At 48.2% G+C, this 25,947-nt stretch overlaps 1 protein-coding gene across 1 annotated transcript in view; it reads right to left on the bottom strand.

Annotated features, from left to right (window-relative positions):
- Window positions 1-25,947, bottom strand: part of MTR (5-methyltetrahydrofolate-homocysteine methyltransferase) — a 1,960,411-nt gene that overhangs the window by 1,533,618 nt on the left and 400,846 nt on the right. The window contains exon 7 of the mRNA XM_069607970.1: window positions 14,881-14,940. Coding sequence (XP_069464071.1) covers window positions 14,881-14,940 — 60 coding nt within the window. The remainder of the gene's footprint in view (window positions 1-14,880; window positions 14,941-25,947) is intronic.

The raw sequence follows: 25,947 nt of genomic DNA, 5'->3' as shown, positions 1-25,947 counted from the left end.
TGAGAGGAAGACATCTGGGGACCAAAGCTGCGTCTGACCTTAGCCAGAGCCTTTCTAGGGGCTAACCCCGTGCCACGGGGCCCCTCCGACACCACCGCCTCGAAAGGCGTTGAGGGCGCCGAACGAGTCGGCGTCAAGAGAATCGGCGTCGACGTGAGCTGCAGCGCCGCCAGCATCGAGGGCGTCGACACAGGGCTCGAAGCCGGAGCTCCGAGCGTGTCTCTCGACGACCTGGGCGCCGGCAGCGTCGACGACCCCCTCGGAGGCAGAGCCTGGAGAGAAATCGTCGATGACCTCAGCGCCACAGGCATCGACGTCTTCTTTGAAGACGGCACAGGATCACGTGGTCTCGAGCGCGTCGAGGACCGGGACCTAGAACGGGCATGGCGAGAACGGCTACCCTTGTCCGAGTGGGACCTCTCCTGCGAGCGTGCCGACCACCCGAGCCCGAAGGCATTCGAGCGGTGTCTCTCGACCGGCGCCTCCACCCCACTCGGAGGCGCGGCCGGACCGGTGCCCTGCGATTCAAGAATCGCTAGCATCTGCTTCCCGAAGGAAGCCCATTCCTCCGACGTCGCATGCAAGGTGGGATAAGCGACCCGCCGACGGCCGGAGTCCGCAGAAGAGGACGGGGAAGGCGACCGATGCTGGCGCTTCTGAAAATGCCTCGAAGAGGCGGAGGAGTGGCGAGACCGACTCCTGGAAGGAGACCCACTGGACTTCCGACGATGACGTGGAGAGTCGCCTCTCGAGTCATCCGTCGAAAGCCCCGTAGACCTCGAATTCCGGGGCTTAGACACCCGACCTACCAACAGCTTCTTCTTGCGTTCCCGCAAGGCCTTGGCCGTGAGCGACTGGCAGTCCTCCGTATCGTGGGCCTCCCCGAGGCACCAGAGGCAGGCGTTGTGCGAGTCTGTGACCGACATCTTGGACCCACAGTCCCCGCATTTCTTGAAGCCCGGACGCGGGGTTGAAGACGAAGTAGACATCGCCACGAACAGGTCTTCACAAAAAACCGAACAGGTTCAACGAACCGAGAAGAAAACAGCAACCTCCAAAGAGTCGAGGCGTACCGAGATTCACGAAGCGAACACGTTCGCGGAAAAACCGGAACTGAGGCTATGGGCATCGTGCGTCCTACTTATCACATCGGGTGACGTCGGCCGTCGGAGGAGGTCCTCGGGTACGGCACATCGACGCAGACGCCGAAGATTTTCCGAAGCAGCACAGCTGTGGACATTACCTGTCATAGATATGGAATACGTCGGAGGACCCAATCCCCTCGAAACATAGCTTCTAAAGCAAATAAGCACTGTACATTAGCACAGGTTACAGGCGTACATTAGATGGGTACAGGAGGGAACAGTGCATACAACAAATACATGGATACCATTTAAGGTAGCCAAGAACAGTTACATTTGTTATTGGTAGGGAGCTTCTAACAGTGGTGAAAGGGGTGTGAGGGAACAGAATGGGTAGGTGGTTTGTAAAGTGAGGCTGTCAATAGGGATAATGGGCTGGGTGGGTTCAGGGAGGTATACATTTTGTGTTGTGAAGAATGTGCTCCTTGCAGAGGGACTTTCATTTTCTGCATTGCATGACGGTAGAGTGATGTGAATTTGTAGGAGGATACCCATCGTGGGGATGAAAACCAAAAAAATGCTGGTTTCCTGGTGCTTTCTTTTCTGCTGCTCTAGTCTGGCCAGGCACTGACCTCCGGTGATGTGGCAACTGCTAGAGCTGGGGACCATGCCATGTAGAAGGGTGCATGCATTGTGTCGGCTAGGAGCTTTGACGTTATGTAGTCATATCTGTGGAGACTTTCATGAGGCGGGCATCGCCGTGCACCATATTTCTCATAGGTATTAGTGGGTAGACTGGTGAGAAGGGCATATCTCCCATCTGGTGAGATTGAACCATAACCTTCATGGTTGTTTGGAGGCGGATGTTTATTCAGGAAGGGCAATTGTTTCTGCATGACTGGTTCAAAATTAAGGGGAGAGGAGTTATTTAGCCCCTGCTTGTAGCTAAGAACTACCCAGTTAGATTGACCCCCAATAGCGACCAGGAGCTATTGTTGGTTCCCCGGGTCAACTGATGCCGAACAAATGCACCTACATGAATTTAACTCTGTGCATTTGGGACAATTTATAAATATACATTACGACTCATCTATAGAACATTTAAAGTATAAGGGATCAGGGACCATTAATAATGGACAAAATTATACGTTTGCATCTTATCTATCTATTTTTGCTTATAAAGCGCCAAAGCCCTCAGGCATCAAGGCGCTAAAACAGACATACAGACGAAAACAAAAAAACAAAACAGACACTCCAAGATGCATCCTAAGCAAAAAACCTGGTCTTCAGAAGTTTCCTGAAAGTGGAATGATTTTCTTCCTTCCAAAGTGATTCAGGGAGCTCGTTCCAAGCCTGCGCCTTCCGAACAGTAAAGGAACGACCATTAGCCCAAACTCTTTTAAATCAATTGATCCTCAAGAGTACAAGCCTTTGCTGAACGTAGGTTCCTACTGGGGCTGTAAAACTCCAGTTCATCTTTTAGATATTGGGGTGTAGATCCAAAGAGACACTTGTGACCCAATGTCAGCAACTTAAAAAGAATTCTAGCTGCCACGGTAGCCAATTAAGCTCTCTACGGGCCGCTGTTCTCGACGCGTGATATGATAGACTATGAGCACTGCTTCATTATACACTTTCTGCAATTTGTGAATGCAGTCCTTACTGGCTCCCCCCCCTAACAATGAGTTACAGTAATCGAGCCGCGATAAAATGATGACTCGTACCAACTTAGCACGATTTTCCCTCGTGACCATGGGACCGACCAATCTCAGAACTCTGAGGTAGTAATTGGAGTTCCTAACTATATAGTCAACATGGGCATCCGCATTAAGCGTAGCCTCCATGAAGGTGCAGAGGATTTTGACCTTCCCAACTACCGGAACAGGACCTCCATCGATGAGAAAATTAGAGAATTCTTGTCCTAGACTCTCTCTCAAGTGCTTGGACCCGTAAATCAGAAGCTCGGTTTTCCCAGCATTAAGGCATAGCCAATTTGTGGACATTCAGTTTTTAATAACCATATATATTATTTAGCCTCTCCTGATAATCCACTTGGTTTCCACCAAGTTCCATGGTCTGCTGGAAGTCATCTGCGTAGTTCGCAAAGAACACCCCCAATCTCTCCATTCTACGGACAATGGCTGAATATATATATTGGAGAGAGGCAGACAAACAGGCCCCTTGCAGGACACCACAAATGATAGAGTCAGATGAGGCATCTCCCCCAATGGACCCTGGACCTACGCCCCTCCAGAAAGGACTTCATCCATACAACAGCTTCCCTAGAAAAACCCAATGTCTCCAGCAGTTGTTTATGGTCTAGTAGATTGAAAACTGCTGATAATTCAAGCAAAATCAGCAGCCCGATCCACTCTTTTCCAATACTGTTAGCATCTGAGTCTAGAGATCGACCAGGGCACTTCCCGTGCCATGGGCACGCCGAAAACCAGACTGTTTCTTATGCAGCACACCTGTAACTTCCAGATAAGATTAGATTTGTGTGGTGGACACCTTGTCAACTAACTTAAGGAGGAAGAGGGTATTTGTTATAAGCCTCAAGTAAGAAGCATCTTTAGAATCTAACCCTTGCTTCTTCGAGAGGTGTCACCACAACATCCTTCATAGTTTGAGGTATGTGATAGTGATTAAAGGAAGCATTAATGAATCTACGTGGGGAAGGAACAAATATACCACGATGGTCAAAAATGAACTTTGATGGTAATAGGTCACCTGGGCAACTCGTGGGATGCATGGTCTTCAAGATAGCCTCAACCACTGAATCCGACACAGTCGAGAGGTGAAACTGAGGGGAGCAGTCTACCATTACCTGCTCCTTCAATTCAGAAAGGATTAGATCAAATACCATTTTTTGTTGCCTGTTTTCGGTAATGTCGCCAACAATTGAGGTATATAATTTGTCCAACTCTTTACAAATCTTTACTTGGGTACCACCTTGTCTGCAAATGCTTTTTGAACCCTTGAACAATCCTCGTTGTTAGGATTGAAGTTTTGGTTTAGGGCTTTGGGCTTTTCCCAAGTTCTTAATTTAAAAAGTTAAAATGTGTTCATTATAGTGATATTGTTTAACTTCTGTGATCCTACCTTTATATTCCCTCTGCCTGTGTTTCCATTCCTCTTTATTCTTTGGAACTCTGTCCTTAAGCCAAATATGTTCAGCCGGCCTCTTCCATTGCTTAAGATGAGCCAATTCCAGGGTAAACAACTTCTGATGATTGGGGAAATCCCTGACACTACGAATTTTATTCGGAGCAATCCTATCCAGCAATGCTGTCATATGCCTATTATAGTTTTCCACCAGCAGGTCGGGGGAGGGGGGAGCGGGGGGGGGGGATCTAGATCCGCAGTCTGTCATCAGGTTATTCATACATCCCACAAGGTCAACTGGTTTAATAGCCCAGTAATTTCTCCCCAGAACTTTATGTAGTGGCTCATGTTTCCTGCAAAAGGGCTTAGGAAGTTATATCTGACCAGTGAGACAAGAAATGGTCCGACCACACACAAGGAGTAGTAATGACATCTATCAGTGTCATATTCTTACTGGCCGACCAGTCTAACATATTATCCTTTATATGTGTAGGGCCCGAGTTATGTAATACTAGATTTGCATTATTCAATAATTTTTCAAACTTAAGTGCTCTCTTATCTCTCAGGCCTCTTCTCCAGAGATTTAAATCACCCAAGAGGATTATGGCACTGTTCATTTTCTGCATAGATAATAATAGATGTGCAATATTGTCATTAAACAATGGCATCTCGCCTGATGGCCTATAGAGCTATGTACTAGCTCCTCATTCCCCAGTGGTAGATCCTAGTCACTGGTTAATGCTGGATACCGAGGAGGTGCTTTTAAATCCTGCTGCTCCAATCTTAATTTCAAGCCCTTATAAGAGTTTGTTGGTACCATTGTGTTTGGGTTTTCTTTATGTTTTTTGATGGAGAGGTGGCTGTCTATGTGTCATGAATATGCATTCATGGAAGCTTTGGGCCAAACGGAAGCGCCGCCATTGATATCCCGCAACATTTTCCTAAATACTGAAATTCGCGGACCAGCTATCACTATATAAAATGGTCTCACATTGTTTATGTTATGTATTGCTTATTGCTCTCTGTAAAGCGCTTTGGTTAAAAGCGCTACATATAACTCAAATACAAATACTATATCCATGGCTCGCTCCGCCCCCTTCCTCGCGTTGCAATCCTTGTTATTCCTCTTTGGGTACTAATGCTGTTTTTCTTCTTCTCCGTTCCTTCTCCCTCCAGCCTGCCCAGCCTACCTGGATATCCCGCCTGCTTTTGCAGCCTCCTGCTGTTCTTATTTTGATCCACGCTACCCCTCCTCATCTTACCTTGTTCTCCGCTCCGTCCTCTGCCTGCTTTCTTATCAGCTCTGTGCTCGCCACATCTACAGTCTACTGTTTGTCAATGGACTTCTGGGACTCTTGCTCGCCCGTTGCGGTCATCGGCAGGGATTTTTGCGCCTCCCGGCTTTGTCCCTGCAAACGGGCTATTTCAGGGAGGTTTGCCTCTGGCTCCCTTTGTTACCATTCTCAGGGCATAGTGGCGACTTCCCAGAACAGACCCTATCTCTTCGACAAGAAGGGAACCTCGAAGCTGCGATCAGAGGACGCCAAATCAAGCCACTCAGACCCACCTGCCTCAACCTGCTCAGGTGAGAGTGAGTGAAGGAGAGCTTGGGGTTAGTTGTGAGAGATTGCAACGCCAGCTCAATATGGTGACGACTGAGCAGGTTCAAGAACTGCTTTCAGCTGTTCAGGAACTCTCCCTAGAGGTTCAAGGCCTGAAAGCTAAAAACACAGTATTGCGCCAATTAGTCACTGCTCGGGACACTCACCAGACGGATTTACACCCATTAGGGCTGGCATCAGGAAAGTATGACTGCTCCCCCAAGATCTTAACAGAGTTTCTTGATGCACGTGTGGTTTATTTTACCTTCCGACCCATAGCATATGCCTCAGACCGTTCACGTGTTGGTTGCTTGATCTCAAATCTGGTGGGCAACGCTTTGGCTTGGGCCAGTCCGCTGATTACCACCTCCAACCCAGTCCCCTTGGATAACAATGCTATCGTTAATCGCTGAGGGGTACCTTTGAAAGACCTGAGGTAACCTTCACAGCCAGAGAATCACTTCTCAATATCAAGAGGATCCTCAAATCTCAAGTCTTACAATTATTCTTTCAAGAGAATCGCACTAGGAGCTGGATAGCCCGAAGGTGCCCAATTTAAAAGTTTATAATAAACTAATAAAAAATAAATAGGCCTTTCATCTCTCTGAAAGAAGATGCAAACGCGAAACCATCTCGTCTCCTTTGCCTCTGGCACCTCCACCCCGACGTCAACCTACCAGCTCTGAAGAACTTATACAGGTTGGAACGGTGAGAGAGCCCTTGACTCCTGTCTAAAGGCAGAAACAGAGACAAGGTACTGTGTTTATACTGCCCCGCCGAAGGTCATCTACTGAGGAATTGTCTGAGGAATTGTCTGGAGGTCCCTCCGCAGATGTCGGGAAATGGCAAACCACGGTTTTAGGTGGGGCCACTGGTCGGTGTGTTCCTATGTGTCCTGTGAACCTTGGACAACCCAATGAACGAGATCTGGACTCGCGTCTCATGTTTCTTCGGATCAATCTTCCATGAGGTAATTTCGACTGGATGTTCTGTGGAGCAGCTGGTAAATTCTTGGATACACAAAGGGCTCACCAGGAAGCCGTACCCCAGATAGCCGACCCAGACGACCAACCTGTGAAAGAGGTAGAATGTCACCCTTTGAGTTCCGGTCCATTACCCATACATCTGTACCTTTACAGATGTCCATTTTCGATCATGACGAGACCGTAACGTTCGATATCAGGGCTGCACACGTCCCAGTCATCCTAGGCATACCCTGGTTGTGGCTACACAACCCTCTTATTGATTGGACTTTCAACACGCTATTACTGCGTTCTGCTATTGCAAGACCCACTGTTTCACCACCTCAGAAGAGAAGCATCTCTGACAACCTCTTACGCACATGAGATGGTAGTGATCAATAGTATTCCACTACAGTACAGAGAATAAGAGGATGTATTCGAAGACCAGGTTCCCAAAGAACTCCCACCACATAGACTGGAGTATTGTGCAATAGACCCAACTCCTGAAGCCATGGTACCATTCAGAAGGATGTACTACTTGACAATTCATGAAAAGCCAGCTCTTTGGGAGTATTTCGACAACAATTTGCAAAACAGCCTTATTCAATCTTCCAAGTCCCCGGCTGGGGCCTCATTATTCTTCATCCCTAAAAGAAACACACATGAGCCATCGACTACCGTGGTCTCCACAAGGTAATAGTACGAGATCGGTATCCGATGCCGCTCATCAAGGACATTATTGAGGCTGTTCAAGGAGCTCAGATTTTCAGCACGTTGGATCTTAGAGGTGCTCATCACCTGCTTAGGATCCGCACAGGGGATGAATGGAAAACTGAATTTCGCACCCCCTATGGTCACTTTGCGTACTGGGTCATGCAGTTCGGCATGGTCAACTCCCCAGCGATTCTGCAACGCTTTATGGACAGATTGTTCGTTGACCTGTTGTACTTCTCTTTGATCGTATACTTGGACGATATTCTGGTGTTCTCCTCCAGTTTAGACAAACATAGTATACATCTTTCTGATGTCCTTAAGCACCTTTGATTTCAGCATCTGCTGGTCAAACCAGAAACATTTCTATTTGAAGTCTCATCAGTCCCCTATCTTGGATTCATCCTTTCTGATAAGGGCATAGAAATGGACCCAAAGAATATATCTTCCATACTGGATTGGCCGGCTCCGTTATCTGTCAAGGAATTACAAAGATTTCTGGGACTTGCCAATTTTTACTGAAAATTCATACAGGAGTACACTCATAGTGCTTCCCATTGCAAAGCTCCTCAAGAGGGATGTCCAATTTTCATGGTATTCGAAGGCCGAACACGCCTTTCAGGAATACAAAAGGAGGTTTTGTTCAGCTCTCATATTAAGACAACCCGATCAGGGTCTACCGTTTATCTTGGAAACTGATGCCTAGGCTGGCGCTACAGGAGCTATACAGAAGCAGTTGGTTAATGGCTGGGAACACCCCATCGCTTATTTTTCCAAGACTCTAACTCCCAGTGAAGTTAACTATTCAGTCCTGGAGAGAGAACTTCTGGCCATCAAACAAGCCTGTACCGAATAGAGACATCTATTCTAAGGGTTCATTAGACCCGTTTGAGATCCGCAATGATCATTGCAACTTCAAGATCTTGCAGAAGATGCATTGTCGTGATTCTAGACAAGCTTGGTGGGCCTTCTTCTTTGCTTAATATGACTTTACCATAAAGCACATTACAGGTAGCGAGAACATGATTGCGGATTGTCTTTCTTGGAATCCAGCTTTGTGTCCTGATAAACTCCCACATCAAGAACCCATCCATCCCAGAAACAAGTTTCTCCTAACCATCACGTCCTTCTTAGAAGAGGTGAAGGAGCATTGTCCGACAAACCATTGTCCCTCCTCTCATCATCAGGCCTGGTTGGTTAGTAAAGAGGGATTGTTTTTTCTAAACGACTATTTGTTCCCAGTCTTCCACAGCAACTCCAGATTGTATCATGGGGTGTTGATTCTCGTTTGGCTGGACACAAGGGAGTTACAGCCACATTGGATTTCATCACTCAATCCTTCTGATGGCCTTCCATCAATGAAGACATACAGCAATATGTTCCGTTCTGTCCTACCTGCACCCGGAGTAAATATTCTACTGCCAAACCCATCGGTTTCCTGGAACACCCCAAGTTGCCAGTGGAACCTTGAGTCATATTTTCACAGATTTTGTAGTGGACCTTCCCCATTCTCAAGGTTGTTCAGCCATTATGGTCACCATAGATGTATATATTCTTCTCCAAGATAGCCAATTGTAACCCTTTGAAAGGCATACCCACTGCACCTGAAATGGCACAGGTATTCCTCGGGGAAATATTCAGTTTACATTGACTCTCGGTGTCCATATTATCGGACTGAGGCACTCAATATACTTCCAAATTCTGGAAGACTCTGTCAACTACCTTGAATTGAAAGAGCCCCAACATCTGGATACCATCCCCAATCCAATGCCCAGACTGAACGACTTAACCACACCATAGAACAATACCCAAGATGTTTTACCAACACTGAACAGGACAACTGGGCAAATTTTTTACCTATGGCGGAATTGGCATATAACAATGCCACCCACTCAGCGATCAAGATGAGCCCCTTTTTTTTTTCTATGGTAGACATCCGCGGACCTTTCCTTCTCATTCACTTCCATCATCTAATGTGCCTATTGTTGATTCAGTTTTGGATTCCATTGCCAGGGCCCACAAGGATGCCCGCGATAACCTGACTGAAAGCAAACAACGCTACAAGTGTCAAGCTGATATCCATCGCAGAAATGTTCCAGGATGCAACGCGGGTTCTCAAGTCTGGCTATCCACTAAACACCTCCCAAGATGGGTACATCTGTCTAAACTGTCTCCGAGATTCATCGGTCCCTTTACCATCAAGGAGCAAATCAATCCAGTTGACAATCAATTTGACACTAGCCAAAAGCCTCCAACGGAACCATCCTGTATTCCATGCCTCTTTGTTACGATCTGAAATCCCAGATCCCTACTCAAAAAAGATAAAATCAACAAATGCAAGGGAAAGATCCTTCCTCTGTGGAATACGAGGTTGCAGGGATACAAGATTCTAGGTATTGCAAGGGCAGACTCCAATACTTGGTTCAGTGGAAAGGATATTCTGCAGCAGAAGATTCATGGAAACCTGTGTGCACACATCAAGGCTTTAAGGTTGATCCGACAGTTCTGAATCTCCTACCCATAAGAAGGGGCATACTGTCATGAATATGCATTCATAGAAGCTTTGGCTAAATTGAAGCGCTGCCATTGATATCCCACAATGTTTTCCTAAATACGTACATTTCCGGACCAGCTTTCGATCCGCTATCACGTGACCACTATATCCATGGCGGCTCCCTACACCCCCCTTCCTCGTGTTGCAACACTCGTTATTCCTCTTTGGGTACCGGCGCCGTTTTCCTTCTCTGTTCCTTCTAACCCCCGCCTGCCCTGCCTACCTGGATATTCTGCCTACTTTTGCTGCCTCCTGCTGCTCTTCTTTTGATCCACGCTACTCCTCCTGCTCGTCTTACCTTGTTCTCTGCTCCGTCCTCTGCCTGCTCTCTTGTCAGCTCCGTACGCACCACGTCTACAATCTACTGTTTACCAAAGGACCTCTGACTCCCGCTTGCCTGTTGCGGTCATCGGCTGAGTTTTTTGCGCCTCCTGGCTTTTTCCCTGCAAACGGGCTGTTTCCGGGAGGTTCGCCTCTGTCCCCCTTTGTTACCATTCTCAGGGCATAGTGGTGACCTCCCGGAACCAACCCTATCTCTTCGACAAGAAGGGAACCTCAAAGGTGCGATCAGATGCCACCAAATCAAGCCACTCAGACCCGTCCACCTCATCCTTCTCAGGTAAGATTGAAGGGGAGCTCGGGGTTAGTTGGGAGAATAGGTGGAATGCCAAAGAGATGGCGCAGGGTGTCAGCTGTGGGGTGAGGCTCTCCAGGCAGCCACATGTGATATGGGGATGTTTGGCGACACGCTGGAATTCAGTCTTGGTGATGTTCAGCTTGAGACAGGTGTTGAACAGCCATATCTGCATTAGCGCAAGGCAAGAGTTACATGATATTGTCAAATGATAAATATTTGTAGGTGGAGTAGTGCACCATCTGCATTCTGCTGGCTGTGGATGTTGTAGCTAGCATGGAGTATTCCTAAGGTATCCACTTAGAGGTTGAAGGTTATGGGCGAGAGGATGGCTCCCTGTGGGACTGCATTGGTGATCAGGAGGTATTTTTCTGGTCAACCTGTGGTGGTGGTCTAGGTAGAAAGTGAACCAGCGGAGGATTGTCTGTGTAATGCTCATGCAGTTATGCATTAGTATGAGGGCTTGATGTTCTACTGTGTTGAAGACTGAAGATATCTAGTGTCGAAGACTGCAAAGAGATCTAGGAATACCAGGAGGCAGGGGTGTCCGTTATCAGGGATGCAGTGTGCATAGTGAGCCAATAGAATGGTAGCCATCTTTGTGCCGCATCTAGGTCTGAAGCCTGATTCATAGTTCTTTTGGAGGCTGTTGGTATCAATGTGTGCTTGAAGTGGTATCCGGTAATATTACCCCCACACAAATGGTTGCCATATATAGTCACCGGGAAAAGGCTGTAGCGACATTAGTGTGGGGAAAAACACACATTTAAAACAGGAGTTGCGGGGGTGTCCTCCGCAGGATCAGTGATAACGTTGCTGCAAACCATAGCCTTTTTGCCGTAACTTTTTTGCCACAAGCCTTTTTGTGGGGACATTATCACATGGAACCCTTGAAGTTGGGTGGCTAATGCCATTTCAAAGAGCATGCCTAGGAAAGGAAATTGTGTTGGGGCGGTAGCTGGCAAGGTCATCAGAGTACTGCACTAGTTTCACAAGAAGGGGGAAGGGTTTGTCCGTATTTGAGGTGGTGGAAACTCTGCCCTGAGTGAGGGATGCATTGATCAGTAGGATTGAGTAGAGGGTGTCTGTGGGGAATGGGATGGAGGACGGAGGTTGGCAAAGGTTATCTAGTAGGATGTTATTTTGAGGAATGTCATGGTCTTCATTAGGTCTTCCATAGAGGGCTTCAAAAGGTAGCTCATACCATCGCCATCAATGCTTGGATGAGCGAGGCGTGGTCTGCATCGACATTAGCACCAATGTTATCATGGATCTTGCTCATCTCATCAATGGAGTTGTTGATGGCTGTAGACTTCAAGATGGAGTGTGGTTAAAAGCATCAAGAAGGGACTGATGCAACACAACCATCATTGTTGGCTACGTCTATAGTGTTCTGGTTTGGCGATCATTTATCTGCAGAAGTGACAAAGCAGGGTCAGATCAGATGAGACTGGATTACAGATTTTCTCTCACTTCCAGGTGACTTGCTGATGTTAAGATCCTTTGCGTACCAGGAAGCAGACGGTTGGGGTCAGATGGTTTGCTGTTTTTATGGGGCAGATTTGTTTATGTTTTTTAGTTCTTATACTAGTGAAAACAGTGCTATACTGTGAGAAACCTGAGGGTATTCTCCAAACAGACCTCGAGAATCCCTTATTCAGGTGGCCAGGGAAGGGCTGGCGCTCTCAGATCCCAACCCTGGGGGTGGACGAGGGAGGATCTCCTGGGTAGGGGAGCCTGGGGTTATGCTCAGGGGAATGCCCCAGGTGAGGTGGTTATTATACCAGAGAAAGGGACAAGGAAGACTAGGTCCTTGAGGCGTTTAACTCTACCTCCGTTCCAACCCTTGTACCTCCTTTACCAGAATCCAACATCCCCTCTGCATCTGGTAAATCCATTAAAAACCCTGTTGCACTCGAAAACCATGTTTCCCATAATCCCGGTTTCCTTGTTTTCTACCCGAATACTCCCAGTCATTCTTCTCCACTTCACTCTGATTATTCTTTCCCAAACTCCCAGTATACTTTGATAAAACACTACCATTCCCACAATCCCCCGTATTCATTTCACAAACCCTATAAATCTCACCTTTCTGATTTTCCCAACCACGCCCTTCCTTATGACATATTCTCCCCATCCTACCCCGTAGGAGATCTAGAAACTCTAGCTGCCTCCTTTTCTGACACCAACACTTTTTTTACACTGTGACAAACAGCTGGCTAATACCAAACCCTTTTACCTGACATGTCCCAAAAGAAGGGTCAGGCAAAGTCAGGCAATTGACCAGACTCACACACACACCTGACGACTCTTTCCTTTCCCCAAAGGGATAAAAGGTGGAGCACAAGAGCACACAGAGAGCAAGGCAAACCGCACGACGAGACAGCTATCCAAGCAAGGCAGTTCAAGAGCAGGGGAAAGGTGGCGAGAACCGAAAGGGAGACAAGGAGAGAAGCACCCTTGCCCTTTCCGACCCAGACCCGCAAAGCCCCTGTGGAAGGAATTGTAAGACCGTTAACCATAGCCAATGTGTTTTGCAGCAGATGTCAACGGTACACGGAGCACGCCTACACTGATAATCAGAACAGGGAGAGACGATAGCTACCGTGGTACCGGCCTTGACTCCAGAGACAAGAAAAGCCAAGTGGTTCATCACAGCCATTGAGTCGAGGGGAGAGCCGATAAGAAACCGAACTGTGTATGAACGAAAGACGCAAATGTCAAATTAAGGGAAGTTCAAATAACTTTTAACATTAAGGGAAAACCATCTGCAGAGGGTTTCGGCACCACGTGAGTACTCATTCAAGAGACTCTGGTTGATCCCACGTGTGTTGAAACTATCAATAACACATTGCCGTAAGAGAGCCGCAAGGAAAAGGTCAAAGTGTTCATACAGGGATCTAGCAAAACCCCCTGTACAGTAAAAGTCTTTGAGATGAATCCTGCATAGTGAGAAAAGAGAAATAACTGTTATTAGCAAAAGTTGCCAAGAGTGAACCGACGGAGGGATGCCGATGGAAAGGGGCAAAGTCTGAAGTCCCTATGAACAGCGTGTTGACAAGAGTGAACCTGACCGAGAGATGTCCTCAGTGAACTGTTTAAAAAGACATCAAGACTTGTGAATGCCACAGGTGAAATTGTTTTGAGGAACAGCCATAGTGAACCAGACGGAGGGAGGCAGACATTCAAGAAGGGTCTGAGCCCCGAAGAGGAGAACCAGGAGTGAAAAGCCATCACTCACCGACAAAAGCCATAGTGAACCCAACGCAGGGAGGCTGATATTTGAGAGGAGTCCGAGCCCAGAAGAGGGGGACCCAGGGATGAAAAATCGTAACCCAATTGCAATTAGAAAGGAACTTGTGTATATGGTTTTGAACATACCAGGCCCGTGGAAGCAAGAGGTCTAACCACCGAAGGTCTTGCTATCACAAGGAACTTTTTGTGGATCTGAGCCCGGAAGAGGGGGATCCAGAGGTGAGAAGTCATCACCCAACGTACATACGGAAAGGAATTTTTGTTTGTTATTTTGAATACATCAGGTCTTCTGAGGCAAGAGACCTTTTGTAGAAAAGAGACAATCACCGGACATTCTGATACCCGAGAGCGGAACTGTAGTCTCCTGCTGGGAAAGATTGAGCATGTGCTGTGCTCCGGAGTCCCGCCTCGTCCTGTGCTAAAAATGTGGGGAAGGGAGAATGCAGGCTACCAAATTCTGACTTATCATTTGTGAACACTTTTCTTTCTTGTGAATCCTATCCGGCACTCTTTTTGCATTTAGTTGCAAGGATTGGCATTAGTTTCTTTTTGTATAGGCCCTTTTATTTGACAAGACGCCACTAGGACCGTCTTATTATTTGATGGTCATAGCTTACTCCCATCTAAGATTTAGGTTCAGATCAGGCATTTTTCCAACCTACCTATACAGTTTAATAAACACCCTTGAACTGTGATCACTTGTGTCTGTCTTTACTGTTGCCACCGTGAGTTCCTTACAATACAAACTGTGCCAAAATGGCCCAAGTGTTTGTTCTAATAAGTAGTAACTGGCAACTATGAAATTATACTTCAAACAGTAAAAACATCACCTTCAAAGATTTCAGATGGCACCATAATCATGCGTCTACACAATATAGAATAATGGCGATGTTGCTTTGCAGTCACTTCGCATTGTTCGTGGAAATACTATGAGAACATTAAAACAAGATCATTCAAAAGAAACACAACTACTCACAAAAATAGGCTTTGGTTCGTACTCCTCTTCAAACAGCTTTTGGATGGCAAAAAGAGCTGCCTGTTAGAGAGAAAAAAAAAGAACAAAGGTGAACACTAAAAATTGAGCATGGTCAGTTTAGCATAATTTACCACCAGCATGCCTAACTGCAAGCAGTCTATATCATGCTACTGACCCCCCGCCCTTCCTTGGTTTAGATATATATGCATAACAAATATTACATACCTGTAATCGTCTTTCTGATGCTTGTATATGCTTAGGTTCACATGCTTTGCATAGGCAGGCATCCGGCGGTTGGTGCAGAGCATTGCAAGACTTATTTTTTAAAAATTGAAAAGGGAAGTCGACAGCTGGTGTTTGTAATACTATCCCTACTGTGATATACACTGTACACATGGTCAATGAAGTGTCAGGGTCTTCCGATTGTTTTCTTTCTGACACAAGGTTGCATGAAGTGTGTATTGAAGCAAGAGCAGAATGAAGATGCAAGTTGTCTATGTACCTTATACTCCCAATGAAGGGAGGAAGGGTAGGCGCATGTGAATCTAAGCAGATACAAGCATCAGAAAGACTATTACAAGTATGTAAGATTTGTATTCTGAGGCATGTAGATATGCTTAGAATCACATGCGTTGCATAGACTAGCGAGGAGTACCCAGAGAAGGAGGTGGGTTGTTAGAAAGGACAGAGGCAAAAAGAGGTCTTAACACTGCTTGTCATTCATGAGAATCACTTCTGCCTTGTGTATCTACACAGTAATGCTGGGTGAATAGCATACAGATTACCTCTAATGGCATATTGACAATGAAGGCTAATATGGGTCCAGTACCATGTGTGGGGTGCTCTAAGTGTAAATACCAGTACTGATAGCTAGTAGCATTGCGGTATGCCATTTACAATCCATTTAGAAATGGCTGCTTTGGAGAAGGTATCTCCTTCCCTTCCTGCATCCAAGGAAACTAAGAACTGGTCAGTTTTTCTGATGGGTTTAGTCCTGTCAAAATAGGGCATGGAAGCTCTCCTGCCATCGAATATATGGAGGCTTCTTTCTCCAGAGTTTTGTGGGTTTTGAAAAAAAACGCTGGCAGTTCAGTAGACTGGTTAGCATGGAACAAGTTACTTACTTGTAACTCCTTTTCTCCAGCATAGGTCTTACATCGATTTGCATGCTCATGAATACTCCCAGTCAAGCTGGGAATCCTCAGTAGTAATAAAGCAGTTTCACTTTAAAGTTAAAACTACTAGTCAGTTCTATAGCCTATTGCTGTCACTTTAGGTCATAATGCCCCAACCAATGACACTTGTCCTCCTAGGTTTCACCCCTGATGGCCATCTTCAGATTTGGCAGTGCATGTAAAGTGACAGTAGGAACCAAGAAGAGCCAGAGAGGGGAAGGAGGGAGGGTTCACGTGTGAATCCATGTATGACCCATGCTAGAGAACAGGAGTTACAGGTAAGAAACTTGTTCCTTCTCCAGCATGGGGTCTTACATGGATTCACATGCTCATGAATATGATTACACAACAGAACATATACACAACCACAGGAGGTAGCAAAGCTCAAAAGAAGCAATGCACTTATCCCTGGATCAGTCTCGCCTCATGCAAACCGGTTGCACAGCACCGCTTGGCCTACCCGGAACTCCTCCCCGGAATCTGTGTCGGCACAGTACAATCGTGTGAAGGTCAGAGTAGATCTCCACGCAGCAACCATACAGATATCCAACAGGGGAACACCAGAGAGAAACATTGTTGTTGCTGCAACAGCTGTGGTGGAGTGGGCTCTCGGCCAGTCTGCCAACAGTCTGTTGGCCAGACGATGGAAATGCATGATACAGAGAGCAACCTGAAGATGGAAGCTTTAGACAGAGCCTACCCATACCCCGTCGGTCCAAAAACAACGAAAAGCTGAGAAGTCTTTCAAAGCAATTTGGTGCGTGCAACATAGTACTTCAAGGCACGTGAAACATCTAGTGAATGCAAGCCCTTGTTGCGGGTGAAGAATGATTAGCGAAGAACACTAGCAGGACTAACGGTTTGTTCAAGTGAAAGTCCAATGGACCTTGGGCATCAAGAACGGATGGGTCCACAGAACCAACTTGGAAGGATGGAAGGACAAATACAGAGGCTTACACGAGAGAGTTTGAATTCCCCCAACATGACTGGCCGAGGTAATAACCACTAGGAACGCTGTCTTCCAAGCCAGAAACATCAAAGAAGAGCGACGCATTGGTTCAAACGGTGGACTCATTCGTTCTGATAAAACCACATTTAGCTCCCAAACTGGAGCTGAAGCCTTCACTGGAGGGAATGTCCTGAAGAGTCCATTGAGGAACTCCTTCACGCGTCTATGAGACCACAGGGAGAGCTTGCCAGAAGCCAGAGCACAGCTGGATATGGCGGCCAGATGCACCTTGATAGACACATCGGCTAGTCTAGATTTAGCAAGCAAGAGCAGGCAAGTGTGAGAAACCCCGACAGTATTCTCCCACTTATTACTCCAGCGTCTTCCATTCAGGTGGCCAGGGAAGGGCCATCACTTTTGGATCCCGTGGACAAGCGAGGGAGGATCACCAGAGTGGAGGGTCACGGGGGATTGGGAGGAGAATACCCAAGGGCGAGATATGGTATTTCCCCTTTCCCAATTATACACCAACCCACTCTCCCTCAGCCTTAATGGGGTATTTCCAATCACACCCCATCGCCTCCTCCCCATCTCCATTAAGTACTGGGATGAAGAAGAGAATCAGGAGCAATGAGGATTACCAATAGAAAACAGGAATACAAAGTAAGGCCTACCATGTAACACCTTTGAATTGTCCGACTAATAGAGTGAGGCAAAGTCAGGCACTTTATTCTGACTATTCACACCTGACACCACTTGACTCTACACCAGTATAAAAGGCGTGGTTCTGCCCAAGAGTAGGAGCGAGCTGGATTTGCTGCTGGGACCAGGAGAGCCAAAGAGCAGGGAGTGGGAGAAGCCTGGAGAGTATGCAGGGGAGCGGTGTGCCGAGACGCTGGCCTGGTGTGTTTGAGGGGCTGCGTGACTAGTGAGCTGGGTCTCCAAAGGGCCGGAGTGAGGCAGACTATGACCTGCTGGCCGAGCACAGAGAAATGCACGTTCCCCTGCGACGGGTGCCAGTCCCAAATGTGTCTGAGGGGCAGGTGGTGAGGCCCCGACCTCGACCCAGTGTATCCAGAGGAGACCCCACACCAATGCCGTGCTTCCTGGTGAGTTTCGTGAAAGTAAATATAGAAACTCAGAAGCGTGCGTGGCTGGAGCGAAGCAGACAAAATGTCAAAGCGGCACAAAGAAAGAAGGTAAATAAAGCAGAAAGCAAAGCATAAAGAAAGATGCGCTAGCGGCGCAGAAGTAAAAAAGAAATAAGAGGAAAGTGAACCTTAAAGAATATATGGGAAAAGTGTGCGAGCGACCCAACAGACAAAGTGAGAAAGCGAGAGAAAGCAAAGAGGGTGCGAGCGACCCGAAAGCAGGAAAAGAGGGTATGAGCGACTCAAAGGCAGAAAAGGGAAAGTTCAAGAGGCACGACAAAGAAAGGAAGGTGCAAGGGTGCACAACCAAAGGAACAGAGTAACAAAGTGTGCCAGGGCCATGATAAAGACAAGAGGAGTGTGCAAGAGGCAGAGTAAAGTGAGAAGACGGAAAGGGCACAGGAGGGCAAGGTGCCAGAAGAAAGATACAAAGTACCAAGAGAGGGGTCAGATGTCAAAGTGGTCGCGCAGGGGAAGAGCCAAAGCCCAGCGTTTTTGAAATTCTGACACTACTCCATGGAAAGAACTGCGTTAAAATGGTGCATCCTGACAAGGTGAACTTTTCTTTGAAACTAGAGGGGCCTATACTTGGGGAAGGGAACCCTAAGAGGCCCAACACGAACTGTGACTTTTTGTTTGGAACTAGAAGGATCGAAAGCTTGGGGAAGGGGAGACCCAGAGACTTTGGGCCTCATTCTGAGTCCAGCGGCAGCCGGGCTGGTAAAACAGGCATGGCTGCCGCTAGAGTCCGTTTTTTTACAGGCACCCGGCAATGGTGATGTACCGGGGCATTCCAGCCCCGCTGGACCCGGTACATCCCCATTGCCGGGTGCCGGTATTTATTACTCCCCATTTCCATTTCAGCCCCATAGGGCTCAATGGGAATGGGGAGGCCGGATGCACCGGCACCATTCATGAATGGTGGCGGTGCATCAGTGGAGGTCTGCTAGCGGGTGCCGGCCCGCGAGGGCACCCGCCCGCAGAACTCAGTTTGCCAGTCCGGTAGTAACGGTGCCGGTAGCTTACCGGTCCGGCAAACTCATAATGAGGCCCATTGTGAACTTTATTGACTTGCTGCAAGAGCTCTACCTGCAACCCTTTTGAGTTGACTATTTTATGAACAGGGAGAACTACACCTATTGGTAAGACTACCTGAAACCAGCTGTGGTTACATTTCCTTTTTAACCAACAATTTTCCTTTAAGAAGACCCCCTATCACAATTGGTTTAAGAGTGACGGCAAGCATAGGTTTGGACACAACTTTGGTTTTGGACTTATGGACATCGACGGCCCTTCGGACCATCAGTTGAGGAAACAATCCCCTTAGAGTTAGGGCCAGGTAGGCATTACACCAACCCCATCATGTTTGATGATAAAGGTTTTGAAATTGTTACTTTTGAGACTGTCTCTCTTGATACCATGCAAAAACAAAGGGATGATGGCTGGAAGGTTTAGACTGAATCTTAACCACTGGCATTGCTCGGGGCAACCCTCCAGACCATCGTTCTTCGCCTGCCAAGCCATTACAGAAGGGGAAAGACCATATGCAAATCAGGCATGGCCCACCCCAAAAGGGGCAGTCCAGCCCAAACTGCTAGGTCACATCCCTTCTGCACGAGACCACAAGCATCCCCAAACATGTTTCGCCCTTGTTGGGGCTCATCAGTGAGGAGTAGCTTGGGTCTCCAGGCCCAGCAGGCACGGGACCCACGTCTGGGCATACCCGTCCCACTCGGGGTGACAAAGCAAAAACAAAGGGATAATGGCTGGAAGGTTTAGACTGAATCTTAACCACTGGCATTGCTCGGGGCAACCCTCCAGACCATCGTTCTTCGCCTGCCAAGCCATTACAGAAGGGGAAAGACCATATGCAAATCAGGCATGGCCCACCCCAAAAGGGGCAGTCCAGCCCAAACTGCTAGGTCACATCCCTTCTGCACGAGACCACAAGCATCCCCAAACATGTTTCGCCCTTGTTGGGGCTCATCAGTGAGGAGTAGCTTGGGTCGCCAGGCCCAGCAGGCACGGGACCCACGTCTGGGCATACCCGTCCCACTCGGGGTGACAAAGCAAAAACAAAGGGATGATGGCTGGAAGGTTTAGACCCAAGCTACTCCTCACTGATGATCCCCAACAAGGGTGAAACATGTTTGGGGATGCTTGTGGTCTCGTGCAGAAGGGATGTGACCTAGCAGTTCGGGCTGGACTTCCCCTTTTGGGGTGGGGCCAAGCCTGATTTGCATATGGTCTTTCCCCTTCTGTAATGGCTTGGTAGGCGAAGAACGATGGTCTGGAGGGTTGCCCCGAGCAATGCCAGTGGTTAAGATTCAGTCTAAACCTTCCAGCCATCACCTCTTTGTTTTTGCTTTGTCACCCCGAGTGGGACGGGTATGCCCAGACGTGGGTCCCGTGCCCGCTGGGCCTAGAGACCCAAGCTACTCCTCACTGATGATCCCCAACAAGGGTGAAACATGTTTGGGGATGCTTGTGGTCTTGTGCAGAAGGGATGTGACCTAGCAGTTCGGGCTGGACTTCCCCTTTTGGGGTGGGGCCAAGCCTGATTTGCATATGGTCTTTCCCCTTCTGTAATGGCTTGGTAGGCGAAGAACGATGGTCTGGAGGGTTGCCCCGAGCAATGCCAGTGGTTAAGATTCAGTCTAAACCTTCCAGCCATCACCTCTTTGTTTTTGCTTTCTCTTGATACCATGCCTGTCTCAAACAAGGCAGACGTTGCAGCGCTCTGAGTCGCAGCGGAGCGATCCTTTGTGAACGGCAACACACCGTAAAGCGTTTCCACTTGTGCTTAGAGCGGGAAAGCATTGATGGAGCTTTAGCCGTAGACAGAATGTTCTTGCATTCAAGAGGTGCGAGGTAATGAGAAGGCGTCTCCTAGGATATTGGCTTGAGTATACCTGTGGCAAACCTCTGGCATTTGGAGTTTGCTGTCATGGCAAAAAGGCTGGTCTGAGGGTGACCCCATTTGCTGAAGAGAAGCGATACCTGGGTCTGCTGGAGTTCACACTTGTGGAAGCACTGTAGCTCCCTGCTGAGTGTCTGTGAGGGTGTTGTGAACACCTGCCAAGTGAAACGGAAGAAGGAACATCTGCTGAGCAATGGCCCAGTGCCACAGGTTTGGCGCCTCCCAAGAGAGGATGGGAGACCAAGTCCTGTCCTGTTGTCCATGAAGATGCAGACCACCGTCCCCCGGAGCGGAGGCTTGAAGGACTTCAGGGCCCAGAAGACTGTCCGCAGTTCTAGAACGTTGATATGCAACTCCTTCTCTTCTGGAATCCAGAGTCCCCTGGCGTACAGTTGGCCTGTGTGAGCACCCCCAACCTTCAAGAGAGGCGTAGGTCGTGACTGTTGCCTGATGAGCAGGGGTCTGAAAGGGAGCACCCTGCGAGAGATGAGAGTGAATGTATCACAAATGTAGGAATTGAAAGAAGGCTGGACTAAGGTTGATCTTGTCGTTCCAAGAGCCTGTGATTTGTTTCCATCAGGCTGTCACGCTCCGCCGCGGCTGGCGTGCATGGAGCCGATGGCGTTGGAGCGGCCATTAGCTGTTCCGCCACGTCTCCATGCAACGCTCAGTGGCGGTCTAGTCTTCCGGCCGGCCGCCAGGGGAGATCGCTTTTTAGCCGCTCCTACCCGGAAGTCTGCGCGTTGCAACCTACTCGCGTCAGGCATTCGGGTTGGAGCGCTCGTAAGTTTTTCTCCTTTTGTGTGCTGCACTGCGCCTTTTCTCAGTGCCGGCTTTTCTTCCCACCTGCTAGCGCCCTTCCTCTTGTCTTTCTGTGTTGCTATCGCCCTGGGACTCGCAGGCTCTCGCCAGGTTTAGCAGGGAGCTTAGTACATATTATCCCTTCCCTTTTCCTCCAGCTTTCCCCATCTCTCTTGCTACAGTATTCTCACGGTCTGTCCAAGGTTCTCAAGTCCACTTTTTACTGCATGCTACTTACCTGCCGGCTTCTCATACAAAGACTTACCTTCTGTTATTTTCGAATTGAAGACCATCACAGTCCATCACCCAGGGGTTTTTTATGCCTACGGCTTTTTCCCCTCTGGTCTGAACTGGAGGAGGGGCCCCCCCCAGACCTTCTATTTGGAAGTCAGGGTGGCTTCCCTTTGGGGCAGATCCCTTTCACAAAAAAAAGGAAAAAAGAAAGAAGAGCTGTGGAAGAAGCGGTTCGGAGGAATCTTACATTCAGAACTCACAGGTGAGGAGGAAGGGGATTGGAGTGACTCGGAAGGGGTGAAGGGAACACCTGAATCTGACACAGGCATCCAGAAACTCCTGAAGGGGTCTCATCTGTAATCTGCAAAAAGGCACCAGATGGATGCAAATGTACACCATCCCCAACAGGGACTTGATGGATCTGACTGTTGCAACGCGAGTTGCCACAAGCTGCTGCACCTTTCCTGGGATGGCCTTTATCCTGTCTTCTGATGGAGTCACTAGACACAACAGTGTGTTGAGGCGAGATCCTAGGAATAGTGCGTTCTGAGGTGTCACTAAGCAGGACTTTGGCTAGTTTATCGAGAATCCCAGCGAAGTCAGGGTCTGGATGGTTACCGCAGTGTTCTGGACTGACATGGCGTACGAGCAGGATCGGATCAACCAATCGTCCAGGTAGGGATAGACACACATTCCCTTGCGACGAAGGTGCGCTGCCTACCAGAGCCAAGCACTTTGTGAAAACCCTTGATGCCGATTTTAGGCCCAATGCTAGAGCCTTGAACTGTTATTGTGTCAACTGAACGGCAAAGTGTAGGAATGTCTAGTGCTTGCGATGAATGGGGATGTGAAAGTAAGCATCATTGACGTCAAGAATCGACAGAAAATCCCCTTCCTCCAGCTGGTCGAGCACATGCTGCAGCGTGACCATCCTGAATTTTTGACCATAAGTCTAGAATGGGTTTCCACCCTCCTGATTTCTTTTGCACTAGAAAGTATCTTGAGTACACTCCAGAGCCTCGAAGGCGTAGAGAGACCAGTTCTATTGCCCCTTTCTTTAACATGGCTTGAACCTCCTTTAGGAGCTGCGCTACATGCTGTTCTTGTCTGGAGACAGGAGGAATGTGAGTGCATTTGTCCTGGAATTCCAGGGTGTGACCTAGTTGGATGATATTGGGCACCAATTTATACGTGGAGATGTTGCGCCACTGGTTGACAAAAATGAGATAACCAGCCTACCACTGGGGTGCTAAAGTGAGGGCGCAGGACCTGGGCAGGGTCAAGCTGGTTTTGGCATCTGTGCTCTGGCTGCTGGAGCACGACAATGCTGGTTACCCCTCTGTAAACTTGGGAATGTCCCTATACGCCTGCTGGGTGGCAGAATAGGAGGTTTGACAATAGGGTGAGGGTAGGCCTTTTGAGGATCTTGACACCTTGCCTTTAGATGATCGCAAGGACGGCATCTGCTTTTGAAGAGTGTCCAACTAACGTGCAGTCTCAGAGTTCGTTTTTATGGACTAGAGGTGGTCGTCGACCACCTTTCCGAAAAAGGTTTTCACCATCGAATAGCATGTCCACCACTTTGGTCTGCACATCAGGGCGTAAATTGGTGACCTTGAGCCAACCTTGGCGGCAGAGGGCCAATCCATTGCCCATTTGTCAAAAAACCCAAATCTGCAATGTCCAGGGCGACTGATCACATGGTCGGAGGCCACCTCCCCTTCGTGGAACAATGTTAGGGCTTCTGCTTTCTCGTCAGGGAGGAGGTTAATTATGGGACCCAATTTATACCAAAACTCCCCATCATATTTTCAAGAGAATGGCAAGCGTGTTGGCGGCTTTGACTGTAGACGCTGCAGTTGTGATAATGCGCTTTCCAGCCGCATCTGCTTCTTACCAGCCTGATTGGTGAGGGACCATGCAAGAGGAAAAGGGGTTAGAGGACCTCTTTGTGGCCGAAGCATAGACCACAGAATCTGGTGATGGGAATCTGAGGTACTTTGAGGCTGTGTCCGCAACCTGGTACTTTTTCTCCAAGCACTCTTTTTTGCAGAAGCTTTGCAAGGGGGCCTTCGTGATCAAAAGGCCATCTTCCCAGATGTAATCAAGTAGGGGAACCAATACCATATAGTCTTCCTGGAGGACTCCAGCCGCTGAGAAAGGAAACCTTCCTTCTTTTCTTCAGGGATGAGATTAAACAGCTTCGCAGCACGAGAGATCATTGCATGAAACAAACCAGTCTCATCCGATGGAGTCTCTGGAGGGTAAGGCGACTTCAGGTGATTCACCACCTGCAAGAAAGTATTGTCAAATTCCTCAGTCCCCTGCGTCGTGACAGTATTGGTGTCAGTGTCTGTCTGGGCTGTCTCCTCCACAATAGGAGCGGTTGCAACAGGCAGCTGTAGAGTGGCATCCGGGGCTGGATGAGAAGGCGTCAGCTGGGCCCTGGAGGCAATGGTGGACTCTTCGCTGGCACAGGTATGGGACCTGCCGGAGGGACACGCTGTTGGATCTCCGAAACCAATGTGTGAAGAGTTGTTAAAATGTCAATTGACACATCTTTAGGCACTGCAGGAGCCCGCAGATGGTCCTGGGGCAAAGGGCTAGTAGCACGAGATGGCTGTGTCAGTTGCTGAGGCACTGGTCCAATGGGATCAGGTTCTCTTTGTCCGCTTTCTTGGTCGGAGTAGAATCCCTCTGGAAGATCGTCATCCAAGGGACTGGAGGGCTGGATCACAGAGCCAGGGGGTGACACCCTGGGAGGACCCAATGGAGCCAGAGTGAAGTGTGGTGTGGACTTGAAAGGAATGTAAGAACCTGAGGAATCTACCTCTCCAAACCAGCTGCCTTTTCTAGTAGAAATAGTACCTCCGCTTGGAGGATTAGCTGATGTTCCAGGGATATGTTCTTGGATCTTAGTGGATGATTGCGTGGTCTTTCGAGGAACTCTATGCAATATCCGCTGTTAACTCTTGTCAGTACCCACTTGTCTATTGCGGTTCCCACTGATTTGAGGGGAAAATAGTGAAATGCAACCCTCAATTGGGGACCTGAATGTGGGAGTCATTGTCTAGAGGGTGTGGCTGAGCCTCTAGCAGTTTAGCCTCTAGTCAGATTATGCCCTCGCCTAAACTGCCTCTGGAAAAGGGTTTGGGAGCACGGCAGCTGTCCCTGACTGGTGTACCATGTGCTGGAGCTATTACTTGGGGAATATGGCAATGTGCTGTTCAAGCGTACCCTTGAGCACGAAAAGTGTGAGTTACCGTAAACTCTGCGCTGGGTATAAAGTTCATAGGTGATTTGGCCTAAAGTTTTAAGTGCGTCATGTTCTTTCTTGGCAGTTTCTAAAGCGTCATCAACGGCCTTGCCAAGAAGGACAACATCTTCGCTGGGCATGTTAATAAGAGTGGCCTGAGTTTCTGGCTTGAAGCCAGAGTTCCTTAGTCATGCAAGTCATTTAAGAAGTGTACCCTCGGCTATCGGCCGGCTGTGTTTGTGGCATTAATGGTATTTTTAATAAGGGCTTTAGCAGTACTTTTGCCGTTGTGTAGGGTCTTTATAATCTGTGAGCGCAGAGGCTCTGGAACCCGATTAACTTGTTCCTCCACCTGGTCCCAAAGTGCCCTGTTAAAGCTGGCCATAAAAGGTAGTGTTAGCCATTTGCATTTGGCATTCAGCAAAGGTTGCCACCTTTTTACCTAGTGTGTTAAGTTTCTTACTTTCTTTATCTGGCAAGGCCTCTGAGGTAGCCAGGGGTGTACCTGCCCTTTTACGTGTTGTTGTTACCACCAAGGAGTCTGGTTTTAAGTAATCCCTGATGAAGAGTCTGTGGGGGTA

Source organism: Ambystoma mexicanum, chromosome 4q (assembly GCF_040938575.1).
Source record: "Ambystoma mexicanum isolate Mex_15411 chromosome 4q, UKY_AmexF1_1, whole genome shotgun sequence".
NCBI lineage: Eukaryota > Metazoa > Chordata > Amphibia > Caudata > Ambystomatidae > Ambystoma > Ambystoma mexicanum.
This window is presented reverse-complemented; position numbering and strand designations above follow the sequence as displayed.